The sequence below is a fragment of the Dermacentor silvarum genome, chromosome 4 (assembly GCF_013339745.2).
Source record: "Dermacentor silvarum isolate Dsil-2018 chromosome 4, BIME_Dsil_1.4, whole genome shotgun sequence".
NCBI lineage: Eukaryota > Metazoa > Arthropoda > Arachnida > Ixodida > Ixodidae > Dermacentor > Dermacentor silvarum.
This window is the reverse complement of record NC_051157.2, coordinates 113,432,681-113,457,163: the sequence shown is the minus strand read 5'-3', so window position 1 is coordinate 113,457,163 and position 24,483 is coordinate 113,432,681. Positions and strand designations below refer to the sequence as shown.

Sequence of the window (24,483 nt, the reverse complement as noted above, 5' to 3'; positions counted from 1 at the left end):
GGGTTCTATCTTCCTCTCGGTTTGCTTCCATCTCACTGCAGCCGTCGGTCGCAGATCGTCTGTGTCTTAACTCACAGTGTATCTCTGGTCGTGGCGAAATGAAAACGCAACCGGAGAATGGCCGCGAAGAACTGTGGCGGAGGGTGTCAGTCTGGTTCTACTCAACGCAAGGCGCACAAAGAAAACGAACGTCCACAGCCCGCGCAAACGGATCACTCGCAGTGGTCGGCCACCCATAACAGCGCCTGCTATAAGCCGCAGACGAGTCCACCGCCCACTCAATCACTGAAAAAAGAAGTCCGTGCAGGTTGGCGACCGGAATCTTTATTGCGTCTATTGCTAAAGCTATCTCTCTCGCAAGCCGCCAGCTGACGTTGTCGCTACACCACCCTCTACTCCCGCCCCCTTTTACTTGTATCTTAAAGAGAAATCTTTCCGCTCTTTCTTTGGACTCAGAAAGGCGAGAAATGTATAATTTTCGTGAACGCGGGTACAGGAACGCTGACGTATACATAGCCGAGGTCCCTCCTTGTCTTCTGCGCACCTTCAGGCGGCTTCGAGCGCGTCATTTCGCAATTTTAGCGCCCGGATCCGGCATTGCAGTTTTCATTTATCTTAAAAAAAATTCTTTTGTTGTTGGAATATAGAAAGAAAGATGTAGACAAAGGTTTTTCAAAATGTAATTTCACGAACCATGAAAGAGGCCAACAACCAATAATAAGAAAGTCACTGTTCGTATGGAGAGAGGGAGGGGAGGGGGACACTTGCGGTTTCGAATGCACGTAGAGAAACCCCGTCTTTTTCTTGAATCCGACCGACACCTCGTTTCCCTTCGCCATTCTAGCGTGAAAGTCCCCACCACGCTGTGTTCTCTGTTTTCTTCTTCCATCGCATTCCATGCCGTCCCTCCTCCCAAAGCCGGGAGACTGTTATGATTACAGGGGACCCGGCACACACGACTTCATCACAGGGCTGCTGCAGCAACAAGCGCGCATGCGCCATGCTCTCTCAGAGAGCAGGCCTCGCGCGGGGGACGATGGGTGTCCCTCCGGTGACTCTTGTCTATAGAAGTGGTCCACACCTAACACTTCTTTAGGCCGCTGGCGCTAGCTCTGTCATTAGGAGAGGGGGACCGCGGTGTTGTTCGCCCGTCGCCCAATCCGGCCCACAGGTGTCGCCACACGCCTCCCGAGCGCCCTCTGTGGCGCTGGTGAGAAGAAACGGTGTGAAGAAAGAAACTCGCCCGTACAGCGGGACAAAAAGGAAATGAAAGGAGTCGGCGCAATCTCGTGTATTATACGCCACCCACAGGTAGCAGAAACAGCTGCTGTTAGGCAATTTCGGGTGACGTACGCAAATCGTTTTACATTTCAATACCGCTGGGAGCGCTTGCCGAAAAGTAAATGCACCCCGACGCTGTATAACGCAGGAAGAGGGGCGCACACGAGCGTAATACAAGTGCGTACGTTTCGCAGTATAGCCCTATAAGGCGGAAAGGAAAAGGAAAGCACACCTGTGTTCTTTTCGCGTTTCCGGCGCGAGAAACGTTTGTTTTGCGAGGTCCCCTTCCGTTAGAAGAAACAATTTCGCGCCCGGAGGCGTGGGCTGTGTGTATACTGTACACAGCTTGAGTCATCGCCCGACCGTAAAGCAATAGCGGGGGCAGAGCCGACACGACGCAGGCGCGCTTTCGGCACCGTCAATTCGGTTTTGATGACTCTGTTGTTTGGTTGCCGACGACGCGGTTGGTTGATTGGAGACGATTCCGAGAAAAGGTGCGTTGCGAAGCGACATCACGCGCGCGTGCGGAAGATACCAAGGGGCAGTAAACCGAGGCAAAAAGAGAGAGATCGTGTTATGCACGTTCCCTGCGACGAAGCTTCGGTCGTTTCCGGTGTCGACATCGGTGGAGTTCATACGTGTACGTATGTGCGTGTGTGTGTGTGTGCGTGCAGACACAGCCGGCGCAATCGTCAGCAGGGGCCCGGTTGGCGGTTTTCAGGTGGAGACGGCGACGTGCGGGGCGTGTCCTTGCCTGCCACAGAGACACGATGATGGCTTCGGGCGAGGAGATAACGGCCCAAAACGTTCAGTCATATGTGCAGCGACGGCGGCGACGGCGTCGCAGTGTCGCGATGGAAGGCGAGATACTGTCGCGCGCCACGGCTTGCCGGATGGCGCGGTCGTTTACGGCGGAATTCTGGCCGGGTGACTCGAGAAGTCACGAACGGGTGAGAGTCCGTCCGCTCGCCCCCCTAGCTTTCCAGCTGCCCGCTGTACCGCGCGAAATAAAAATTAAAAGGAAACGGCCCGGCGAACACGTACACAGTTGTTGCCCCTGCAGTCAGTTTGTCTCTCTGTATAGATAGCAAGGAAACGCGTTTTGCTCGGCGATAGCATCGTAGCGCAATATAACTGCGTCGTCCCGCAAGAAAGGGGTGCGCTTGACGCGAAGCGGTTTGCAGGGCTGGTCTCCGTGAGTCAGAACGCGTTTAACGTCGCCAGGTCCCGCTGTGCCATAGTTTACGCTTATCTCTTACTCCGCGCTGGACGGCGGTGTTAAGGAGAGTCAACGCCGTAAATGATGACTTCATTTCAGAGCTGTAAATGTTTGTCGGGATACTGCAAACAAGATACCGCTTCATGCAGACAAATCCTGATATATCTTATAACGTGTATGGAGAAAAAAAAAAACTGTTCAGAGTCGAAGTAATTTCATTTCATTTTCTATTTAAAGGGAGGTGAGCTACATTCCATGTGACAATATTACTTATCAGAAAAAACCCAACAGAGCGTTAAAATAGAAAAAGAAAGCAGTAACAAGAAATGATACATTTACAAAAAAAAAAAAAAAAACGCAAGATCGTGTCGGTAGGACGAATTAGGAAGCAAGAACAATTAGCCACAGGCTTATGCCTACGCAGGTTCTAGAAAAGAGATAGTGATAAAAAGCGAGCATACGTACGTGGAACAACTGCACCTGCAGTAAACAATACAAGCGACGACGCAAGAAAACTGCACGCACACGGTCGCCCCCCCCCCCCCCCCCCCCCTTTTCTGCAGAGTGTGCCCTCTTACCTATATACCTTAACGATATACTTAACTACTGAAATACGGCTCAACCACACGCGACGGCACCGGAAAACTATCCGCGTGCTGTTGTTTCAACAGTGTGCGCGCACTCGTGGTATATACGCTTACAAAGACGCATCTCAAAGGAAGGAACACAACTCGCGGTCCTCCATGGAAGACCGCGCACCCTCGCTATACAGCTTATTCGCTGACGACTCCCACTACACCATGCAGTCGGTTTCGCTGGGGAAAAAAAAAAAAAAAAGAAGAAAACAGAACACTCCGTTGATTACCCGCTCGCGCGCACGCCGTCCCACGTGATGTACACAAAGTGAAGGCCCGGGCCCAACGTTTTTTGCCAAAGCCAGACAATGCGACCCGCCAGTGGAGGCCCTGGCCCAATGGACCGCGGCGCGCTTTCCTCTCCGACTCCGTAATTACTCGGCTGTTTATTGAATTACGTTCTCCCGCGGTATAATTGAGGGGAGGAAACAAGCAAAACGAAGAGAGAAAAATAAAATCGACAGCCGCGGTTAATGAGCGTTCTTTTCCGCGCCTCTTCTCCGTTCCCGCGATCGAGAGACAAAAACGCGCGCCTGCTTCATCGTCTTTTCTCTTTTACACTTTTTTCCCCCCTTTACTCACGCGTACACAGATCGCAAAAGAGCCGTGGCTCTCTCCCCCCACCCCTACAGCCCCTTTTCCCTCTGCCTATTAGCTCGGTGCGAGTGATGAGCAGAACAATAGAGCACAGCGGCAGTCGTCTTTTTCTGTCAATCCTCTAGAGACAAAAGCAGCTCGTATGGACCTTTGTGGAGAGGTTTTAGCTTCGGACTTAACCGGAACAATACCGGATAGCTTTAGCTTGCGCGCAAACCTGTTAAACGAAATACCTGGTTACCGGAGACGTGAATTGCAGCAGCAACCCCGATGCCGATGGCGACATCTTGCTACGCTTTGTCCAACCACAGCGCTTAGACAGGTTTTCGTGTTACGTGGGTGCACTTTCGTCGAAAAAAAAAAAAAGAAAGATAATTAAAAATGCTGCGTGTTAACGATTACGCCGCTGTGAAAGCTTTGCTACCAGTAACTAAGTAGAACATGTATACCTAATTGGGTATACTGCAATAATTGCTGTGTCCTCTCTGGTTAAACTCTGTGCCACCAGATGGCTCCTACCAACCCCGCCGCTCAGGTTTACGTCTCCGGTAACAATGCGTTTATGGGCGAACTAGAACCCCCCTGACGAAGGCACATATCTGGCGGCTTAACATATAAGAACGCGGGCTTTAAGAAGCAAATATAAACTGCTTTGACAGGAAGACTTGGAAAGTAATACTCCGCGTTCTCCGTTGTAATAATTTCTCATCGAGCAAAAACGCCAAGATGTAGAAATCCCAGAAGAGCATAGCTCATCAGCCTGTTTTGTAATTTGCCTTCAGTTGCCGGGAAACAAGCTGGCAAGAACGCAAGTGCGTCAAGGAAAATAAGCGAGGGACGCTGGTTAAGAAAGGAAGGGGAGGGTTGCATGAATAAATGAGCAAGGCCACGGGCTGTGTGTGCACGCGACAAGCAAAGCGCAGCGAACTGTTCAGGTCGTCCTCCTCCGAGGCCGCCTGGGCGACGCTGCGACGGCAGATGAGCTTATTGCGCTGGGAATTAGCCGAGACCTCTGAGCGGCGGGCCGCGCCTGCAGGCAGGCGGTCGACGTTAACGACGCTAACGATGCGCGCGTGCGCGCGTTAGTCGCTCATCCTCTCTCTCCCTCTTTTCTTTCCTAGCAACTCCGTGCGAACTCGTGGCGCGAAAACGCTGCGTATACGACGACGACGGGTGAGGGTTGATGTTCGGTAGCTGGGCTTTCGCTTCGGTTATATAACGTTTACACGCTCCCTCTTCCTCCAAGCCAGGGGTCTTCGCCCATGGCCCGCGCGCGTGCGACAGACTCTTACGGGACAGGGAATTGGAGAGGTAATGGGGAGCGCGCAAGGCAAGCGTTGGGGCCACGCACGCACGAATCCACGTGCAGCGGCTGTCAGCTTCAGCCGGGCTAGAACCACGCGATTGCAGCAGGCAGATAGAGCCATCGAATTCGACTTAGCGGCTCCGACGTTGTGCGCCGGCTGGTCACGGTACGACCGTACGCACGAGTCGGTATTGACACTCGAAACGTATAGGTAGTGACTTCAACGCTATAATGACCCTTTTTCTGGAAGTGGTGTTTGCATCGTAGTAAACAAACGTACGGTGAGACAAACGTATATATGACGGAGATGTTCTACCCTTCTTTGCTTTGTCGCCCGCTTTACGCGTTTTTCTATGGACTGAGTCGACAACTCAAGTTCACTGCTCAAGTTCTTCTTTCTTTTCTTCTTATTTCTTTCTGTCCTTCTAAATGTAGCACCATCCGCCGTGGTTGCTTAGTGTCTATGGTGTTGGGCTGCTAAGCACGAGGTCGCGGAATCGAATCCCGGCCACGGCGGCCGCATTTCGATGTGGGCGAAATGCGAAAACACCCGCGTACATAGCAAAAAAAAAAAAAAAAAAAGGAACCCCCGGTGGTCCAAATTTTCCGGAGTCCCTCACTACGGCGTGACTCATAATCAGATCGTGGTTTTGGCACGTAAAACCCCACAATTTGTTTTAATGTAGCATTCATTGGTACATTGGTATAGGCTATGGCTTTCAAGTTCCGGAAGCCTATTTCTCCCTTTTCTTCGTTCAAATCACCAAGCCCAGCGCACGAAACTCTCTCTCTCCCGTCTCAAGCTCGAATACACTGCACCATTCAAAAGCACGTCAACTGTCATTGCCTGCTGAAGTGCACAAATCTTCGGTCGTTACTGCCAGGTGGGACATTAGCATATCCCGATTACATCTAAAGCACCGGTTGTCCGCTCGCCCGAGCAAATACGAAAGGCTGGGGAATCAATAAATAACCATTATCTAGATACCTGAGGTGTGACGAGAACGGTGAACGTCGTTTTCTTGTGATTTTACTAGACGGTGAGTACAAAAGCGGCAGGTCAGGATAGAAAGGCAGAAACAAATAAGCGGACGGCAATTAGGTTCTTGAAACGTCCAGCATATCCACCCACTTCATTCATCTTCCATCTCGGAGAGAGAGAGAAAGAGCACGGTCGGAGCTTCAAGCTTAATTGCCTTGCTGTGACTCTTGACAGATGGCTAAACAAAGCGTTCGTCGCGTCCTGTGTGTGTCTGTGCATTTCCCAGGCTCTCCCGTCGCTCCGGCGGTCGTACATACGCGTCGGAATTTCTTCTTGGCGTGACCATACTGCCAACGAATGCGGAGGGGGGAGCGAGCGAGCGAGCGAGCGCGCTCTTCGACAAGAAAAATGGCGTCATCAACGTCATCAAGGCGCGAGCTCGTTTTATCATCGCTTTCCGATCGGGCACGGACAATGCGGCTGGGTCGCACTATCGCTCACCGAAAAACGACGTCGCAATATAGCCAGACGGCGAAATAAGAAAGAGACTGCTTGTTTATGTGGCAGGCGATTTCTCCGTATATGCATTGTGTGCATATGCGACACCCTTTGGCATTTTTTTTCCTGTACCCAGGTTACTCGTCAGCATCGAATAAACGAAGCGAAATTTGCATATTTTTACGATTAGTGCGGAGGTGAAAACAGACAAAAAAGAACGTGTGGGGCACGAAATAAGACGCATAGTCATATACCGTGTGCTCGAAACTGGAGGCACGAGGCAAACGACAATATAGGAAAGGCGGTTCCGCAAGCTTACACGTTTCTAATTGTTTATGCAGAGTGCGTGTGTGTCTTTTGCTAATCAAGCTCCGAGCTTCTATCTTCTTCTTCTCGGTTAAGAACAAAGCGAGTTTTGCATACCAAGACTGACAGAGACGGAGGTGTTTTTAAATGGACCAGCGCATCTGGCACGATGCATAGAATAATAAAGGGGAAAAAAAAAGACGGGGGAAAACAGTCCGCCACCGCTTGCGCCGCCGAGCGATCTCCAGTCCCGATAGAGTCGCGAGGCCGCGACGCGCAAACACGCAGTGGCAGCAGCTGCTACAGGGCGGAATGAAAAATGAATTCCGAACGCGCGTTCTCACGCAGATCCGCCCCCCTCTCTCGCTCTCTATTTTTTTTTTTCCCCTGTCGAGTGTGTTTATGCATGACGACGCCCGCAGTCCGCAGCGTTAACGCGGCGGCAAGACTGCCAAGTGTTTGTGTGTGCTCGGTCGGAGACAAACAGCAAGGACACGCATGGAGGATCGTCTTGCCCTCTTTTATATTTCCAGGTCGAGAGGTTGAAGAAGGTGAGGGAGGGGGTCACCACGGAGGGGGGGGGGGGGGGGGGCGTCAAGCACCGCCGAGGAGGCTTATTGTTTACGCCGTTGACTGTTTTCGTATGTACGAGCACTCCATCTGACCAGCGTGTATAGGTGAGGCAACCTTGCCACGGAGGTACTGCGCGAGGAGTTAGGCGAAACTATATGCTTCGCGCATGGAGAAGTTGTCAGTATCTCGGAGCATGCTGCGGTAGTACCGCCGTGGCTATGGCACCCTGCTTCAGAGCACATGGTCGCGGGTTCGCATAACGCAGGGCAGCAGTCGACGTGGCCGCGAGTGGAATGCCGACACGGCAACAGTTGTACAACGCGCAATACACGCAAAACCAGCGACGCAGTCAGGGATGTGCCAATCAGGCAGTGCGCGCAGGAGCCGGCGAAGCGATCGAGACTGTTTTAATGGAAGCTTACCTTCGGGGTCTTGCCGGATTTCTTCTTTCCTAAGATCCATCTTGGACCTTGTGTACACTGCGATGAGAAGAGACGAAATGTCAACTAAATATACTTCTACATAGAAAATCATTCTTAATAGAAAGTTTTTTTGAGATTCCGCTGCTCATTCTTCATGCGTCTGAAATGAACTTGGCGAAGGCCTGCAAGTTAAAGTCGAAGTGTTGTCTTACGATTTCCACTGCGATAATTTGGAAAGACTTTGAAATACTTCTTGCTCTCCTAATGTGTTGCTTTTAAACCTGAACAGCATATATGGTACCAAGTTGCGAAAGTTCACCGACACCCCTGCACTCCAGTAGGAACGCAATAGCTTGCTTAATCAAGCATAAATGCAACAGTCAATTTAGAAACTCGTTTACTGTCGTCATTCAGCAGAGAGTGTATCAATTGCAGAAAGTGCAGCAATAGAAGACAGACATGGTGGCAAGGAGCCCACAGACATTACACAATGTCTTCTTTAGCGCTGCTTTTCGGTGATCATGAACCAACACAGCCAGCCAGTCAATTCTTTCTATAGTCCGAGGTCCGGCGTCTTGGTTCGGTCAAACTAGGCGTGCGGGTAAGCGCGCATGCAGGTTTTTTCATATCGTCTACTGCCCCAGGCATGCCTCATTCTGATAATTAGGAACATGGCAAAGTGTCGAGCAGACAGGAATGTCCCTTGTAACGACGGATGTTCGCCAGGGAATCCGGTATATGCTTCCCGAAAGCCAGTCCCATCGCGCGCGCTAAATAAAGTTTAATACTACTATTGCTACTACTACTAATACTACTGCTACTGCTACCACTACTACTCCTAGCTACTACTACTACTACTACTACTACTACTACGAAAACTAGCTAGTACTACTAAAGTACTACTACCACTACTACTACTACTAGCTACTAATACTACTACTACTACTACTATTACTACTGCTACCACCACCACCACTACTACTACTACTACTAAAACTAGCTACTACTACTAAACGAACTACTAGTACTACTACCACTACTACTACCAGCCACTAATACTATTACTAAACTACTTACTACTACTACTACCACTACTACTACTGCGCCTGCATGCAGCGTGCACGTGCGTTCGGCTTACATGTGTAGACGAGCGAGGCGACTACGGCGACTAGGACTAGAGTGGCGATGGCGACCAGCAGGGCGACGAGGCGGCTCCGCGACGAGGAGGCCGAGGAAGATGAGCCGGGAAAGCGAAGCTTCCAGAAGCGGCACAGGGGCCTCTTCTTCAGCTTGGCCGAGGACGAAGAGTGCGCGGCGACCGCGGAACGGGGGCTGCCGGGCTCGTGGTGGGGGTGGCCGCCCGGCAGGGGGGGCTTCAGGTCGGTCTCCGTCGGGTAGCCCGCCTTGTCAACCTGCGAAGAGCAAAGGGGGGACACACATCAGTGGTCATTCCATAAATAAATAAATAAATAAATAAATCATACGAATACAAAAGTATACGGCAATACATATAGGAGAAAGTGCGGAAAGTGGTCCCAATGTTGCGGTACGTAGGAACCAGGGGATTCGCTATGTCTTCCAGTTCCACGTGTTGCGTGACGAAGCACGAAATACAGCAGCGGCGGAGACAATGAGAGAAGCCACAGGAAAAGACTAATAGTCGGAAGAAATAGAAGCCAATGATATAAAGATGCTGGCCGGCTGCTCGTTCCCGGAACCCTTCAACAGACGCGCTTGAAACGAACAGCCTCTTTACTCGACACCCTTATCTACAGAGCGGTGATCCGGACACGGCGACGGTCGTTCGCTCGGACTCGGATCAATAACCAGGAAGAAGGGTCGCCGTGGTAATCGGTAATCCTCGTTGCGTGTTTGGCCCCGGCGAAAGACGTTGAGGGCTAGGTTCAACGGCTCGCCGCGAGATTCTGCCTACACTCGCATTATATAGCATTTCTCGCGAGTCTCATTTTGCGGTGAAGGCGCCCGCGATTGCATAGGTTCGGACTTATGTAATCCTTGCTCATTTCGTTTATCCCCTTCTCCCTTTTATTATTAGTTTTTGTTGTTGTTGGTTTAATATTCGAACGTACTGCTCTGAAAAACTGCAAGCACGCGACCTGGGAGATGCACTACAGTGCGGCCTACTGTTAAAGGGAACGCGGGAATGGTTATTTCTCCCTGTTGCGCAAGCGATAGCCCAGCTTTGCAGCAGGCGACTTGTCGGAGGCGCTGGCACCTTTCAAAACATTTGCGCAGTGCATTGACATAGCTTTAGCCGGCGCTCGAAGCTAGAGCTCACCAGTAAAAGTGAAAGGCCGCACTTTGTAGCGTACTCTTTAACAGCGGACAGCACTGTGAGCGAACTGCGGCTAAGTCCAGCGGTCGGAGTAAACGTGTCTTTCACTGCGCCGGTGTAGACACTTCGACCGCCTGTCGATCTGCTGGCTACGGGCGCACGCAACATTTAGTGAGCGTGACAGCGTCCGATGAGAAGATCTACGGGAGAGGCGCGGGGTGCAGGGGATAAAAGTGCCGTGTCGAGGGATTAGCGGAGAAGACACTCCCTTGCCGGCGACGACGCCGGCGCTTTGGTATTCGGCACTGAACCGCGCCCCTTCGCTAATCCGCCAGCGGGTGGACGCGTTCACATGGCGACCTGCTTGGGCGTCACTCGGACGACGACGACGACCCAACAGATCTGTTTCCGCTCGGCGTGAACGCCGTAGTGGCATCACGCGATCAGTTTCGCGGGTGAGCTGCTATAAGCAGGCTTCGTTGGCCCCACCTCCCTTCCCAGCTCCACCCTTGCAAACGTATAATGTAGCTATTGCCCGAAGTATCACGTAGTGAAGGATGATGCGAAACACTGTAACGAGGCAGACACTATACACGCAAACGATCGAGCGATGGCCGCATACATCAAGACGACCTTAAATATCCCGTTAAAAAACTAAAAGTGAAACACAAAATGCGTTTGGACTGATAAAGTATTCTGCCAAGGCTCTATCTTCGTACTTAAAGAAGAATTAAATGCCAAAGTCAAACTTATTTTTCTTTTTTTTTTATTTCGCGCCGAAATCTCAGCTTAAACGTCAGTGAGACGTCATGGATTTCAAAGTATCTTCAGATATTCGGGCTGTCGTGGCGGAGTAAATGTTCTTGAAACTGGCCAAGCTTAGTCTTTGAATGCTTCAAAATACAGTGTAAGTCAATCTTTGCCGATAAGCAACTAACTAGGCCCGAATAGACACCGTTGAAATTTGTGACGTCAAGGGTGCGCTGGTGCGAGAACTTCATGGCGGCGTCGCCAGCAGTCTCTCGCTTATACGTCAAGCCAGGATCATTTTAGCTTAAGAGTGACTGTTTCGGTATAGCATGCATAGAAGCGTAATTTAATAAGACAGCTTCATTCATTTTCCTCTTTAGTGTTCCTTCACCGCCCATGGCTAAACACGTGACGCGAGGTCGTCAAGCTTACGATAAAAATATCCTCCGCGAGGCCTTCGAATATCTCCAGGCTTTTTTTTGCCATGGCTCTTACAGCGGTTGTTGCGGCTCCAATCCCGCGTTCACCCCTTTGAAGGCAATAACCCCGAAACACCTCGACTCCATACGCTTACACGCGCCAGACCAAATAGCCATCCCCTCTGCAGAAAACTTTTTTTTTTTCTCTCGATCGATCAGCCACGGTAACCATCGTTCATTCCAATTAATAGGCGTCTCCCTTGTAATTCAGTGGGAACAAACCGCAACGACGAATATCGATCGAACCGCCACGCATCGGACAATCGGAATGATAATTTATGCGACCGCTCGCATGCCGCGGTGCAAACGGCAAACCATTTACTGAACTCACAGAATGGAACTCTCCATTCAGTAATGCTGAAACACGGCGAATGGCGTATTAACACAAAGGTCGTGTCAATTACGCTCTCCTGCCTTTCAGCTACCAGCTAGTGTCGTGACTTTCGGAGAGTGAATGTTGCGCGTTTATCATCGTTCACGCGGCACAATACTATATCTCCATATCGGCGCTCAATAGGGAACGTCAATATTTGAGGCATAATTTCCACACAGGATCTCGCATGTAACGGCATTTATATAGGGTTGCGCCAGAGGCATACTTACAGACCCGTGCAACAAACAAGCATTTGAATCCTTAACTATTTATGAAGACAGTGTCCGTAGAGTCACACGGGAGTGAACTCACCATTCGTCCGCAGCGCGTAAATCAAAACAAGCGGCCGCAAAGACGAAACCACTACGAACCGAATACGCGTTTATGTCATCTGCGAGCAGCATTCCGCATCACCCGTCAGACATTACTTCTCAATGACAGTACAATACGAAGCCGACGCTATGCCGTATGCGTGTCATGTTTCGTGCAACTACTGTCACTGCTAGTACACACTTGCTAAACAACAACGACACGACCGTGGTGGCTGCGACGAGGCTGGCAACGCACATAACATACGTTGTCTCTCTCTAACCTCACATTACAACAAAGGCACCGCTGCCGAGCTCCTTGCCATCGCACGGAAACCACCTGCCTCCAAAACGGGGTACTGCGACTCATCGCAACAAGACGCGAGGTTCGCCGGCTGTGACGGGGCTCCACGGCAAAAGAACAAAACAGAAAGACTATCGAGCACACACTGTCTAGATTCGGGCGGTCGCAAGCCTTTGTCACACACAACGCAAGTGACACCCGGACGCCCACCGCGCGGGACGCGCGTCTCTCGCAATTAGTCGGAGAGTCATCATCTTCTCCGAGAGAGAGAGAGAGAGAGAGAGAAACAGCGGAACAATCGTTGCTGCTCGCATCATCACAGCGCGCGCGCAACCGAACCCCGAGCTTTGCGCACACAAGAAACAACAGACTGTGCGGACGTCGAACTTCTCCTATTACCGCGCGCACGAACGTTCTCCATAGAACCGATTCATCTGAGGGACGGACGGGGTGTGCAAGGAGGAGGAGGAGGAGGATGAGAAACAGGCACACGACTTTAGCTGGCTAACTGCCACGCGCACTCTGAGAGAAACAACCTGCCGGGCGGCGTGTGATGGAAGACCGCCACCCCCCTCCTACCAACCACATCGCCACCCCCTCTTCGAAGGCAGACAGACAGACAGTCGGCCGTTGATGCTATAAATGCTGTTTCCCTGCTTCGAGCGTATGTCTGCCCGTGTGTGCGAGGACGCGCGCGAATGCTCTGTGCGTGCGTCGGTGCCGCAAACACACTCATACACACACACCCCAGAAAAAAACAGGAGAGAAACGTCGAGCGCAGAAACAAAACAAACCTCATCGGGGCCCGTGCCATTGAAAACTAAAACCACGCTCTTTGTTTCCTCACAAATAAGAGTGCAAGTCGCGGCGGAGGGAGGCAACCACGTCTGCTCTCTCAGCTGCTGCTTTCTGCGACGGCTTTGACGCGCTGCGGAATTAGACGCGCGGCGCCGGATTGCGGCTCGAAGATCTCTCGGCGGTGCGCTGTCTTGGAGCACCTGCGGCGAGGCGGCTGCTATTTCAAGCACCGCGAGGGCCGACAGCGTCTCGAAGGGGAGAAGGAAAGAGACGAAGCCGTAGCTGGAGCCGATCGGAACGGAGGTGGCGGAAGAAGAGGGGGGGCAAGTTAGGGGAGCTCGGCCGGATCGCTAGTGATGGATGATGACGTAACGGGTGTCGGATTTCAAGTTTCGCATTTCTCCTTCGATTGGTCGCTGCGCCCTCTCGCTTGAATGTGCCTCTGATTGGCGCTGGTCTAATGAAGAGCCTATTGCTGGGCTACCCGCAGGGGGCGGCAGCCGCCGCCTCCCCATCTCCACCCCACACGCTATTCCTACGCCTATTCCCGTCAAGCGGTATGCCGTTGATCCCTGCTCTTTTTCTTCTCCTATAACGCCGACACCACACGAGTGACTCGACGTCCTGTACGTACATCAAAACAGGCGCATTTTCGTGAGTGCCAGCGTGTGACGAGCTGGAGGGAGACCAACTAAGGCTGCCTGTACTGGCTGGTATAGAAGCCGCACAGCAGCACTGCTCATGAACCGTGGTATGCTAACTTTAACTTGCGCAGATTTGGCTGACTCACTCCTTCTGGCATTGTGTACGTATATAGATACAGACGCCTTCTTTTTTTTTTTTTTTTTCCCTCGAATACGTACTCCACCTTATTTCCTTGACAAGCCGCCGAAGGGTGTATTTTGTCGCTTTGCGACTGGCTGGCTGGCGTGAGGTGGCTGTATGTCATTTCACGAACCCAGCAGGTAGCCGGAAGCCGCTTCGCTCGACTACCCCGCCGGTAACCCTTGCGCCTTCCTTCGAAACGCGACGCCACGAGACAAACAGATCGTTAAGTGGCCCGTACAGAAAGGAGGCTTCTTTCTTCATGTGTCAGAGGCCTCGGTTCGCGTGTTGAGATAAAGGATTGCACGCGACTTGGGACGAGACTAACTACGTGTGACGGTTATAAACCGACCACTCCGCCATGCGAACAGCTCGCTCCTGAAGCCGCATCGATGTGTTAACGAGTCTCCGCAGTTCACCGATGTGTCCGCAGTCTTAGACATAAAGCATAGAAGCCACTCCTCGCGTGACCCGACCTGTCGTCGTGACGGGGGCCCCCGCCATAGGCCCGACAACGTCTCCGGTTCTTCGTTGCTTCCTAAGTTCTAAATATTGAAGGGAACAACACTCCTATCTCTATCCTGCCTTCATTAGTTGCAAGAAGTGCAAACAAGACGGTCGCAAGAAACTTATCGACACGACAAAGGCCACTTGCGCTATGTGCGATTGCGAAGCAGAAACCTTTTTCTGACAAATGCTGTACTGCAACGTGCTTCGACGCGAAAGCTAGCTGTGAATTGTGCCCTGCGCACGCCACTTCACGCTTAGGTGCCCCGTCGAAGAGGAGGACGTGGCATTGCGAGGAACTCGTCCGTCTCATTCACAAATCCACTCTATGGCCTAAAGGGAATGCTGCGCCAGAAACAAAACGTTTGGCAGCTCAGATTAAACGCGCTCTTCATGGTAGCACGCACGGCAAGCGCCGCACGAATGATCTTGCGCCATTTAGTTCCACAGAAGAAACCTCAAACGCATGCCAAAGCTCGTGAAACGAGACGAAAAAGACCAGCTGCGCCGCAACGTGTTTTTGATTGTCGCAAACACTAAATAACTTAGTCTAACCAACCTAACGCTACCCTGCAGGTCTGTAAAGAACATTCTCAGAGAGTTTAGTAGAAAACTTAAACAACCTCCATAAAAAAAAAAAAAAATCAATCACTTTACGCAAACGCTAAGCTGTAGGCACTTCGCTCAAGGCAGTACACGATGCGTGCACCAGGCCATATACGCGTTCTTCGTCGCTTCCGCTCCCGAAAACTCGCGCTGTAAAACCATTACGAAACTCATTTTTTCCCTTCGCAAATGCGTAATTACGGTATCCATTCCGCAGCCTCCGCCATATCACCCCGACCCGTTTTTACTGTGCAACGATAAGAATTTCTCATTTACCCTCGCCCCGAGGCCTCGTTCCCACGCTCTTTCCTCGGCCACACGTTCGCGTACAAGCCGGCGTAGTAACTCGCGACGTAGTCCCGCAGTATAACGCGACATTTCTTTGGCTCGTGCAACGCGAGCTGTCGTCGTTCATTTCTGGCCGCAAAAGCGTGTAGTAGATACGTTCGTGCCGTGCGCAGTCTCCGCCTAATGGAGTTGCGCCTCTTCACTTCACCGTAGCGCATGCTGAAAATAAAGAGAGAGAGAGAGAGAGAGAGAGAGAGAGGAGCAACACGCATCACGTCTCGTCGAAATGGTTTCCTTCAAGTACAAGAGAAGACGCGGAAAGACAGCAAAGCAATCAGCAACAGAGGGCGTGCGGATCCAAAGCGACGTGGCGCGCTCGAAACACTCGGCAACTTTCTCGAGGCAATAATGAAAGTCGTAGAAGAATCAAGAGGCTGCGGAGACGGAGATGCGAGAGTACGAGTGCGAGTGTGTGCGCGCGCACTTGTGATATATATATATATATATATATATATATATATATATATATATATATATATGTGTGTGTGTGTGTGTGTGTGTGTGTGTGTGTGTGTGTGTGTGTGTGTGTGTGTGTGTGTGTGTGTGTGTGTGTGTGTGCGTGCGTGCGTGCGCGCGCGGGGCTCTTGGGAAACCGGGCGGGAGGGGGCCTTCTTGCTCCACAATCTACAAACTATACACCAGCCTTGCCTGCCGTTTTGTTTTTTAATCTCGGCTCTGACCTTTATGGCGTCGTAAAAGTTTTGCCTTTCCATTCCTTCCCCGTCACTTTGCCTTCTCTCTTTCAACTCCGGGGAGATGAGAGAGAGAGAGAGAGTCGAGTCGAATGTAATCCACTATAAATTACCGCGCGCGGGGGCAGCAGAGCGTTCTCGGATAGCCTCAACCGGAGAGAAGCTTAAAGGAATCGCACCGCCTCGCTCGCCGACTGCCATGGTTGGCAGTCTTTGCCGCAGGGGCGCCGGCAGCGTCTCTGCGGCAATTTCTGACGCAGAAATGGCGGGCCGCGGCGTCTTTTTTTTTTTTTTTTTTTTCGTGTCCCTTCCGCAGCTCTCTTTGCACAGTTACTCCCGTCTTCACCAAAGCGCGCTTTTCCGAGTAATATACTCGAGATGGTATTTGGTTCTGCACTACATACGTGCGCGTGGAGAGGTCAGATGGTCAAAGGCACGCGCGATCCCATAAATCCGTATCCTACAAGCCGTCTCTCTCTCTCTCTCTCTCTCTCTCTCTCTCTCTATATATATATATATATATATATATATATATATATATATATATATATACTAACCCCCTCTACGCCACCCACCTCTGTTGACCTCTCGCTCCCGCTGACCCTCACCTCCCGCCTTCACGTCGAGCGTCGCCATTTTCGCTGCGCGGTGACCACGCTGAGACGTCCTTATTAACTCCCCCCCCACCTTTTTTTTTTTTTTGTCGGACCCTTAATCAGTATGCGAAGCCCGTCCGCACACTCTTTCACCCTAGCCTACACCGGTTTTCATTTTATTTTTATTTGTTGTTTGCTTCACATTACGCTGCACGCGCTCTTAACTCTGCTCGCTGATCGTTTATAAAGACGTCGTCGCTTTATCGAAAAAAAAAAAAAAAGAAGGAGGAGGAAAGGTGGGTGATCGGGTGTTGGCGTCGTAATGTCGCCTTCGCGAAAACATCGCTCAGCCGGTCTCGATCTCTTTCAGCCTTTTCTGAGTTTTGCGCGTGCTTCTATGTTATTCGCGCGTGACCCACGCTGCGGGCACGCGCGTTTCGCATACAAGTACACTCTCTCTCTCTCTCCAGTTTCTCTCCCCCCTAATGCTCCCAGTTTCAGTCCCAGTCGTGAGCTCTCACTTTCTCGATCCTCCGACTACTGGCAGCACATAAAACACGTGAGCTATGAGACCGACCGATACGTATCTCTGTGCTCGGGTTGCTTTAGTATATACGTAATCGAACCACCTCGGGCATAGCGAACAGGTTCGCGCGGAATTTGAGAACGAGCGCTCGTCCCGCGTAAAATTTTATGTTCCGTACTCGCCGCACTCGTGGTGTTTCCCTCCGCTCCGTGCGCTACATGCCTTCCAGTTCGTAAACGTCACTTCCGGCACGCAGAACACGGGTGCACCCATGCTGTGCACGTCAGCGAAAGAGCAGGCTGTTTACACCGTCTCCAACTGCGACTCTTCCCACGGCATTTCCTTGTATACTTTGTGCAAGTTTCGGCATCTGTGATGTATTGAGCAAGAGTAATTATCGGGAGGCAGTATATACACTTGAGAGGAGATCCCTTTGGTCTTGGCAACTTCGTATTTCACCCTCGAATGCTTTGGAGACGGTATTTCTGCGTAGATGTTGTTTGATAGCCGGGTAATGGCACCGCGAGCTTCGTTTCAGTGCGAGACGGTGCACGGTGCAGTTTACGAGAGTGAAAGATTATCCTGGGAAAGCCAAGCGCTGGCAGCACGTAGCGCATGCGCAGAATTTCAATCATTGCGCATTCCAGCAACAGTCCATGCGCGCGCGAGGCTGTAAATGCACTGTATACCGAAACGCTGCACAATTTAGCACAACAGCAGCACGCTTTGCGTACGCGAGCTATATGTAACTGAAGGCCACCAAGTCGAGCATGTGTCGGAGGTGTCTATAGGTACTGCCTGGCACTCGGTTGTGACGGTGCAGCAAAATGCCTCGTCGGGTCAACATTGGACAGATCAGTTTGTGTACGGCACCGGGAATATATATATATATATATATATATATATATATATATATATATATTCTTTGGGAGTTTCACCTAATCGCGACATCTCAGTGTACGCGCCCTTTCCAAGCCCACAATCTTGTCCGCACAGCGTACCCCAAGACAAGGGAGTGAGTGAGTACGAACTTTATTTAGGTCCTGAGGAGACAGAATTAAAGTGGGAGCGTCATTTTGATCCCTTATCTGCATGGGCTCTCACGGCTTTTGTCTTCTTGATCTGTGCGAGCCTAGCCTGAATGGAAGAGGAACAACAATTCATTTGCCTTGACACTTTGTACCCATCACCATTCTATATATATGAAAACGCCCGGTGGTGAGGCACGCCACGTACCTCTTCACCATCTGAATGCGGCCGCCACAGCCGCCGGGATCGAACCCACAACCTCGCGCTCATGCTCAGCAGCGCAATACCATACATAGCCAGTGAGCCACCGCGGCGGTTAGCTAGCCGGCTTCGTGATCACCCGATGAAAGAATCGAGCCGGGGTTGTTCATATAGAGGGCGCAGTATCACGAGTGTTTTCGTTTTCAGCTGCCACTGCCCACGCTCCAGAAATAAACGAAACACAATAAGTGTCGTAATCAACAACGGCCAGATACACATAGTGTCCCTTTCCCACTCACCCATTTATGGGCTACCCCAGTTCTTTTTTTTTTTTTTAAGTCCCACACACAAATGCAAAGCATTGCGCATCCGTACATATATATGGCACAGCTGCCCGTTCAGTCGCCACGCGCTCTGGGGGTGCACAGATACGTCGCCCTTCCTCTCTCTCTCCCTCGCAGCACTCCTCATGCTCCCTCACGTGCTCGACGTTGTTGGCATATACGCTTAGGCGCAGTGAATGACGTCACGGGAAAGAAAACGACAAATAGAGCCGAGTAATATGGCATGACGGTATGAAGCGTCGGGAGGGTGTAATGCATATCGGTTGAAGTACGCTTGAACGCGTATAGTGGTGGATCCTTTCCTCCTCCTCATCCTCCACCTTCTTCTTCAGCGCGGCGAAGTTCGCAGGCCATAATTTGTCTCTCTTGCGAGACTCCGCGTTGTCAAGTCGTCAACGCGCGCGCGAGCCGGGCTGCGAGCAGACGACGCGGCTTCGGAGAGCGCGAACAGACGACAAGCACACAGGCAGCTTGGCAGAAGCGGCCCAAAAATGGCTGCAATAAGAAGAGAAAGATGGCGGCGGCGGGAGGGAGGGAGGAAGAGCGGCGGCCATTTATGCCCCACCGCGTTGACAGCTTGATGCCTCCCTGACGCGCGGGCCTACGCTCGCCGTGCCATTAGCAGCCCAATGCTGAGCTCGAAATGGAACACAGGGAAGGCGAGCAAACGAGATGATGACAAAGAAAGAAGAAGGAAAAAAAAAAAAAAAGAAGCTCGCGGTTTTCCCTCCGCACCTCGCGACGTCGGCAGACTTATGCGGAGACGACGTTTTGACTTGGACAAAGAGAACAACCGCAGCATCGGCGTGGGAGAAAAAAAAAAAAAAAAAATCAGTGCGCGCGGTATGGAAAGGGAACGAGGGGCAGAACAAAAAATTAGACGAGAGCACGCTGTGAGGTATACGTACACTACAGCCGAAGAAAAAGGCCCGAGGGGAGGGACTTGCGCGTTGAGAAAACGCTCTTAGTGGAATTGGACTGAAAGGATAATAGGGGGGCCCGACGAGAGGAAGAGAATAAGGGGAGAAACGCCGAGGGGTGCGGTCTAATGATTGGTTTGATTTAATTTGCCCCTATGCGGGTGGGTTGGGGGGCAGGCAGGCAGGCGAGCGCGCACTTTGGAGATGAGAACAAGAATGTCAGGAACCGCGGCGGCAATAAAAGCGGGCCGCGGAGAGACGGTGCTTTTTTGCGGTTGACCGAAACATATGTGTTTGCGTTTGTGTCTGTACGTGTGTGTGTAGTAGTACAGCGCGCTGCTGCTTACAATGCGCTGCTGTAAGCAACGCGCCTCGGCTGTGTACCGTGGTACCAAACACCCGCTGCATCCCCACATTATACGACGCGTTACGTTACGTGTTTCAATAGCAACTCCTCCTTTTCTTTCGTACATTTTATGCAGAAATGCCCTCGCTTCCTCCGTTCGTTTGTGAAGTTCTTTAAGTTATTTCTTGCGTTTTTGCTTCGATTCCTTTTTTTTTAATCGTCCTCGCAACGTTTCAGTCATTTACATCGTTCTTTCTCGCGGCGCGCGGTTTCCTGCTCGGCAGCTAGGATTCTCAGGCGATACAGAAGTGGTACAAGTCGGTTTCGCTGCGGAACCAGTGCGTTACAACAATTACTTTCACTTTATTATTATGTCTTTCTTTGTTGTTGTTCGTAATCAAGTTGTACGTATAGATCGGCTACTTTTCCGGCTTCAACTAGTTCCCCGGCGCCGCAGCTCTAATCTCATTTCTTTCCGGCCCATATCTCGAAAGTTATAGTAATTTTTGCCCCGATCGTTTTGACCGCACGTTCTTTAACCAGTTACGAACACGCGCCGCTGGAGTCTGCGATTGCGCACAGAAAGAAAGAAATAAAGAAAAAAATAGGAAGATGAATGAAAAGAACCGAAGGTTTTGATTTATAGTTCGAGCGCTAACCAAGATCTGACCGAATGTCACAGAATAATGACAAAAAAGCAGCGCCGTCGTTCAAAGCGCCCTTGAGCGTCCTTCGACGATTTGATAAACTCTTCTCTCTCCTTTTTGTTTTAAGCATCATATCGCCTACGCTTCGAGAGCTACAAAAGAGATCGAGATAGAAGAGAAGCTGCGTTCCGATTTTCTTGTGCCATGGAGGACGAGCGATTAGGCTATATCGCGTCCGCCGTTCTGTTACTAGGTCGACGAGTTTTGTCCCCGACAAAAAATATATATATGAAGATGGAGCGGAATGGCTCTCCTATACGCCTCTCGGCGCGATATCACACGGCCCTCTCTTCTATACGCTTTATTGGCGTCGGACGGCGCTGAATGGACTTCGTATTAAAGCGAGTTCGCGCGTCACCATTATGGCCCGTTTCCCATATCGCTTTCCGCCGCTCGAAAACTTCTGAAGCGCGCTTTTTTTTTTTTTTTTGTGGTGGGGGAGGGAGAAAAAAAAAATCTTACCCGAAAACGGCGCCTGACTGTGCGTCTGCGACCGGCATTCTCAGTGTTTTTGGAAAGAGCGCAAAAATAAACTTTGGCTCCGTGGCTTCCGATATGAGCCATCAGTAGCATTGCGAAGTGAACGCGGAAGTTTAAAAGAGAGAGAGAGAGAGAGCGAGAGGGCCTAACCGATCTCTCCAGTGCCGGAAACCATATAAACGGTATATAGAGAGCGAAATTGAAGAAGTCGAGGGGGACGCGAGAAGGAGGGGTTATATAGCGCGGCGCGCGCGGTTCCGGACACTTAACTGCATGGGGTCCAAGCCGCTCTTCGAATGGCCGCGCGGTCGTAACGTTAATCGCTACCCTCGGCGCGCAATTAAAACTAAAACGGAATGGAGCGAAGGGGGCGGGCGGTCAATCGCGGCGAGCCGTAGGGCTGCTGGAATGTCTCGCATTTGAGCTGCCGACAGGAAAGCGCGGCGTAATGGTCCCGTGCGGAGAGCGACTCCTCCCTCCATCCTTCGCTATTATAGAACGAAAGGAGGATCGGATGCGAGGAGGAAGGGGATCGTTTACGGGTTCCTTCCTCAGAGGAGAAGTGAGCAAGAAGGCTCTCTTTCTCCAAGCCCCAGGCCACGCGACCGACCAATGACCACTTGCGGTCGGCGACGCTCGAATATAGTTCGCAAGCCGTGCGTCACGCAGGTGAAAGCGACTGCCGTTCACCGGCAGTAACCCGCATCACGTCTGTTGTCCACGCGTGGAGAACATGGCACCCCCATCTGAAATCTGACGCAGACAGTAATGCGCGACACAGAACGATGAGCTAAGTTACATAAGTGGCTTGCAGGGCAGCGCCGTGAAGAGGGAGAGAGATATTGTGACTACTAACATGGACTCCGAGATTTGCGCGCGCACATCTCTGAGGCCATGGCACGACGTTTTCATTTATCCCCCTACCAACGCCGATATACGGGCGCCGCAAGAGAAGTCATTCCAGGCGACAATGGCCTACGCTTCATCTCTCGCTTGAGTGTATACTTTGCCGAGCTCAAGCGCTGGGATGTTCGCGACACTGATCTTGATCGCCAACGTGTCCAGTGATACGACAGAGCATGCATGAGCACTTCGACATTTTCGCATCTCGGACACACTTGCCTCGCGATAAGCGATCGGATCTGTCACGGTGAATGTTTATCGAATTTTGTATTCGACACTCATATCCCTCACTCACCACTCGCTATAACGTATGCGTGTGCTCTAAGGCTACCGTCAACTCAAGAATAGCTTCAGCTCGAGGTGACTGTGCTGATTGCGAGTTTAAATGTTCCCTCCGCCGTGTAAGTGCGCGCTCGAGCCGGGAGACAAGAAATACACGCCGAACGTATATGCCTACACCGTAGAAGAGCCTGAACTGTTTTGTACAGAAGCAGTTCAGGCAGATCGTTTTCACAGAGATGGGGCTCTCACCCTTCTCTCAACACTTCTTGCCTTCCTTCATCGACGTTCCCAGTGAAGGAATAAGGCATTTGACTTTTTCTGCTCGCTTGTCGCCGCCTGTTGTCAATTGCCGCTGCTCTTCTGTTTTTCCTCCTACCCAATGTGAAGTCGAAGAAAGCCTGCAAACGCGAGGGCACGGTGAACGTGCCGTTACAAGGTTGTTCAGGAGGGAAACACGATATTCCCCAGTCGATGTCACTATATGGGTAGTCAAGTATTTCTTCTTCGTATTTTGCACAATGTTTGCGTCCTCTAAATATAGCGCTTTTCTTGATGGCATAACCTACGCGCTCTTCGCCAAGTATGCTGATGCTCCATCCACGAGAAGTCGCATATATATATATAGTCGTTGGGAACACGTGGCGCGAAGTGAAACAACTGCGGCATCCTCAGCAGAAGCCCGCACCACTACACGATGCTCGCGCGCATGCATATTGTATATATACATACACAACCCGCGCCCGCGCAGTTTAGCCAATGTCCATGGTTCAAGCTGCGGTCCGAACCGCACCTCCTTCAGCGGGTTTCGCTTCGTCTTGTTTCGATCAAGTCCTCCGTTCGTGCATTTGGTTTTCTGTTTCTTGCCTTCTTTCATTGTATTGCCTTTATTCCAGCTGGAGCTCCAGATCTCGTTGTCTATACTTTCTTCTTCCTCTGTGTGCATGCTTTTCATTCGAAGTCGCGCGTTGCTTCGGCAAACGTCTGTTGCTAGATTTGATACACAGCTCTCCGTCGGTCCTCATTTTTTTTTTCACTGAGAAATAGGAAAAAAGGGAACAGACAAACTTTAGCTAGGCTCAAATGAGAAGGTCAAGGGGAACTGCTGCCCCCTGTCCACCGTCAAATCCGGCCAGCGACGTTCCTAGACCGGAACGAAAAGAACGCTCCTATACTGCGCCACACTTTCTCGGCCGAAACAAAAACCGGAAGCGAAACGAAAACGAAAATTTAACAACGTGAGAAGCTTCGACGACCAGCGGCTGCGGCCGCGGAGAGTCAGGGCGCGGCATTTTGGCGCGACATCTGCGTTCCGCCTCCGCCCCCGGCTCAAACCAAGAAATCCCCCATGCCACTTTCCTTTCCTAAACTCCTGCTCCCTGGAGTGCAACGGTGGATCCCATGTCACAGCCGGCGCGCGTGCCCTATACACTGCGTCGTCCGGGCCCCACACGCGTGGACGACGCGCGGATTCTTCGACGGCCGGGACATTTCGCGAATATGTCAGCGCCTGCGCCCTTTTCTCGCACCCGTCATGCCAGCTACCATTTCCCCCCACGTGGGTTCGCGCGCGAACTATAACACCCCCCCCCCCCCCCCCCCTTCATTCCCGCCACCAAACTACCCCCCAACCACTCTTTCGCCGCTATCAGTTTCAGAGATCCAGGCTCACACAAGGACAGTATACAAACGAACAGAAAAGAAAAAGCTTAGATCCATTTTCGGAAGGCGCGCTCTTTGTTTTTCGCTCCTGTTTCTTCGCACGTCGTCGTCGCGTCGCTTCTCCATTCCGTGCGAGGAGTGTGGTTGCGCTGGTTCCCCCCACCCTCTTTCCTTCACGGGCGCCCTCCGGGCGCGGCATATGCTTCGGAGGCAGAGACGACAGAATGGGTGCACGAAGTAGACAACGGTGCGGGGGCGGGGAGTGAAGGGGGGGGGGGGGGGAGGGAACACGGCGTGTTCTCCGTTTCAGGCGTTGACATCTCTCTATGCGGGATTACACGGAGGAGACACGCAGGCGGGAACCAAGAGAGGCGCAGAGTCCCGG

At 51.5% G+C, this 24,483-nt stretch overlaps 1 protein-coding gene across 3 annotated transcripts in view; it reads right to left on the bottom strand.

Moving 5' to 3' along the window:
- The window catches only part of LOC119450505 (uncharacterized), a 412,316-nt gene that overhangs the window by 34,513 nt on the left and 353,320 nt on the right, over window positions 1–24,483 (bottom strand). For all 3 annotated transcript variants that reach the window (XM_037713983.2, XM_037713984.2, XM_037713985.2), the window contains exons 3-4: window positions 8,958–9,231; window positions 7,820–7,876 (exon numbers count right to left, since the gene is read on the bottom strand). In XM_037713983.2, the coding sequence (XP_037569911.1) occupies window positions 7,820–7,876; window positions 8,958–9,231 (331 nt within the window). The remainder of the gene's footprint in view (window positions 1–7,819; window positions 7,877–8,957; window positions 9,232–24,483) is intronic.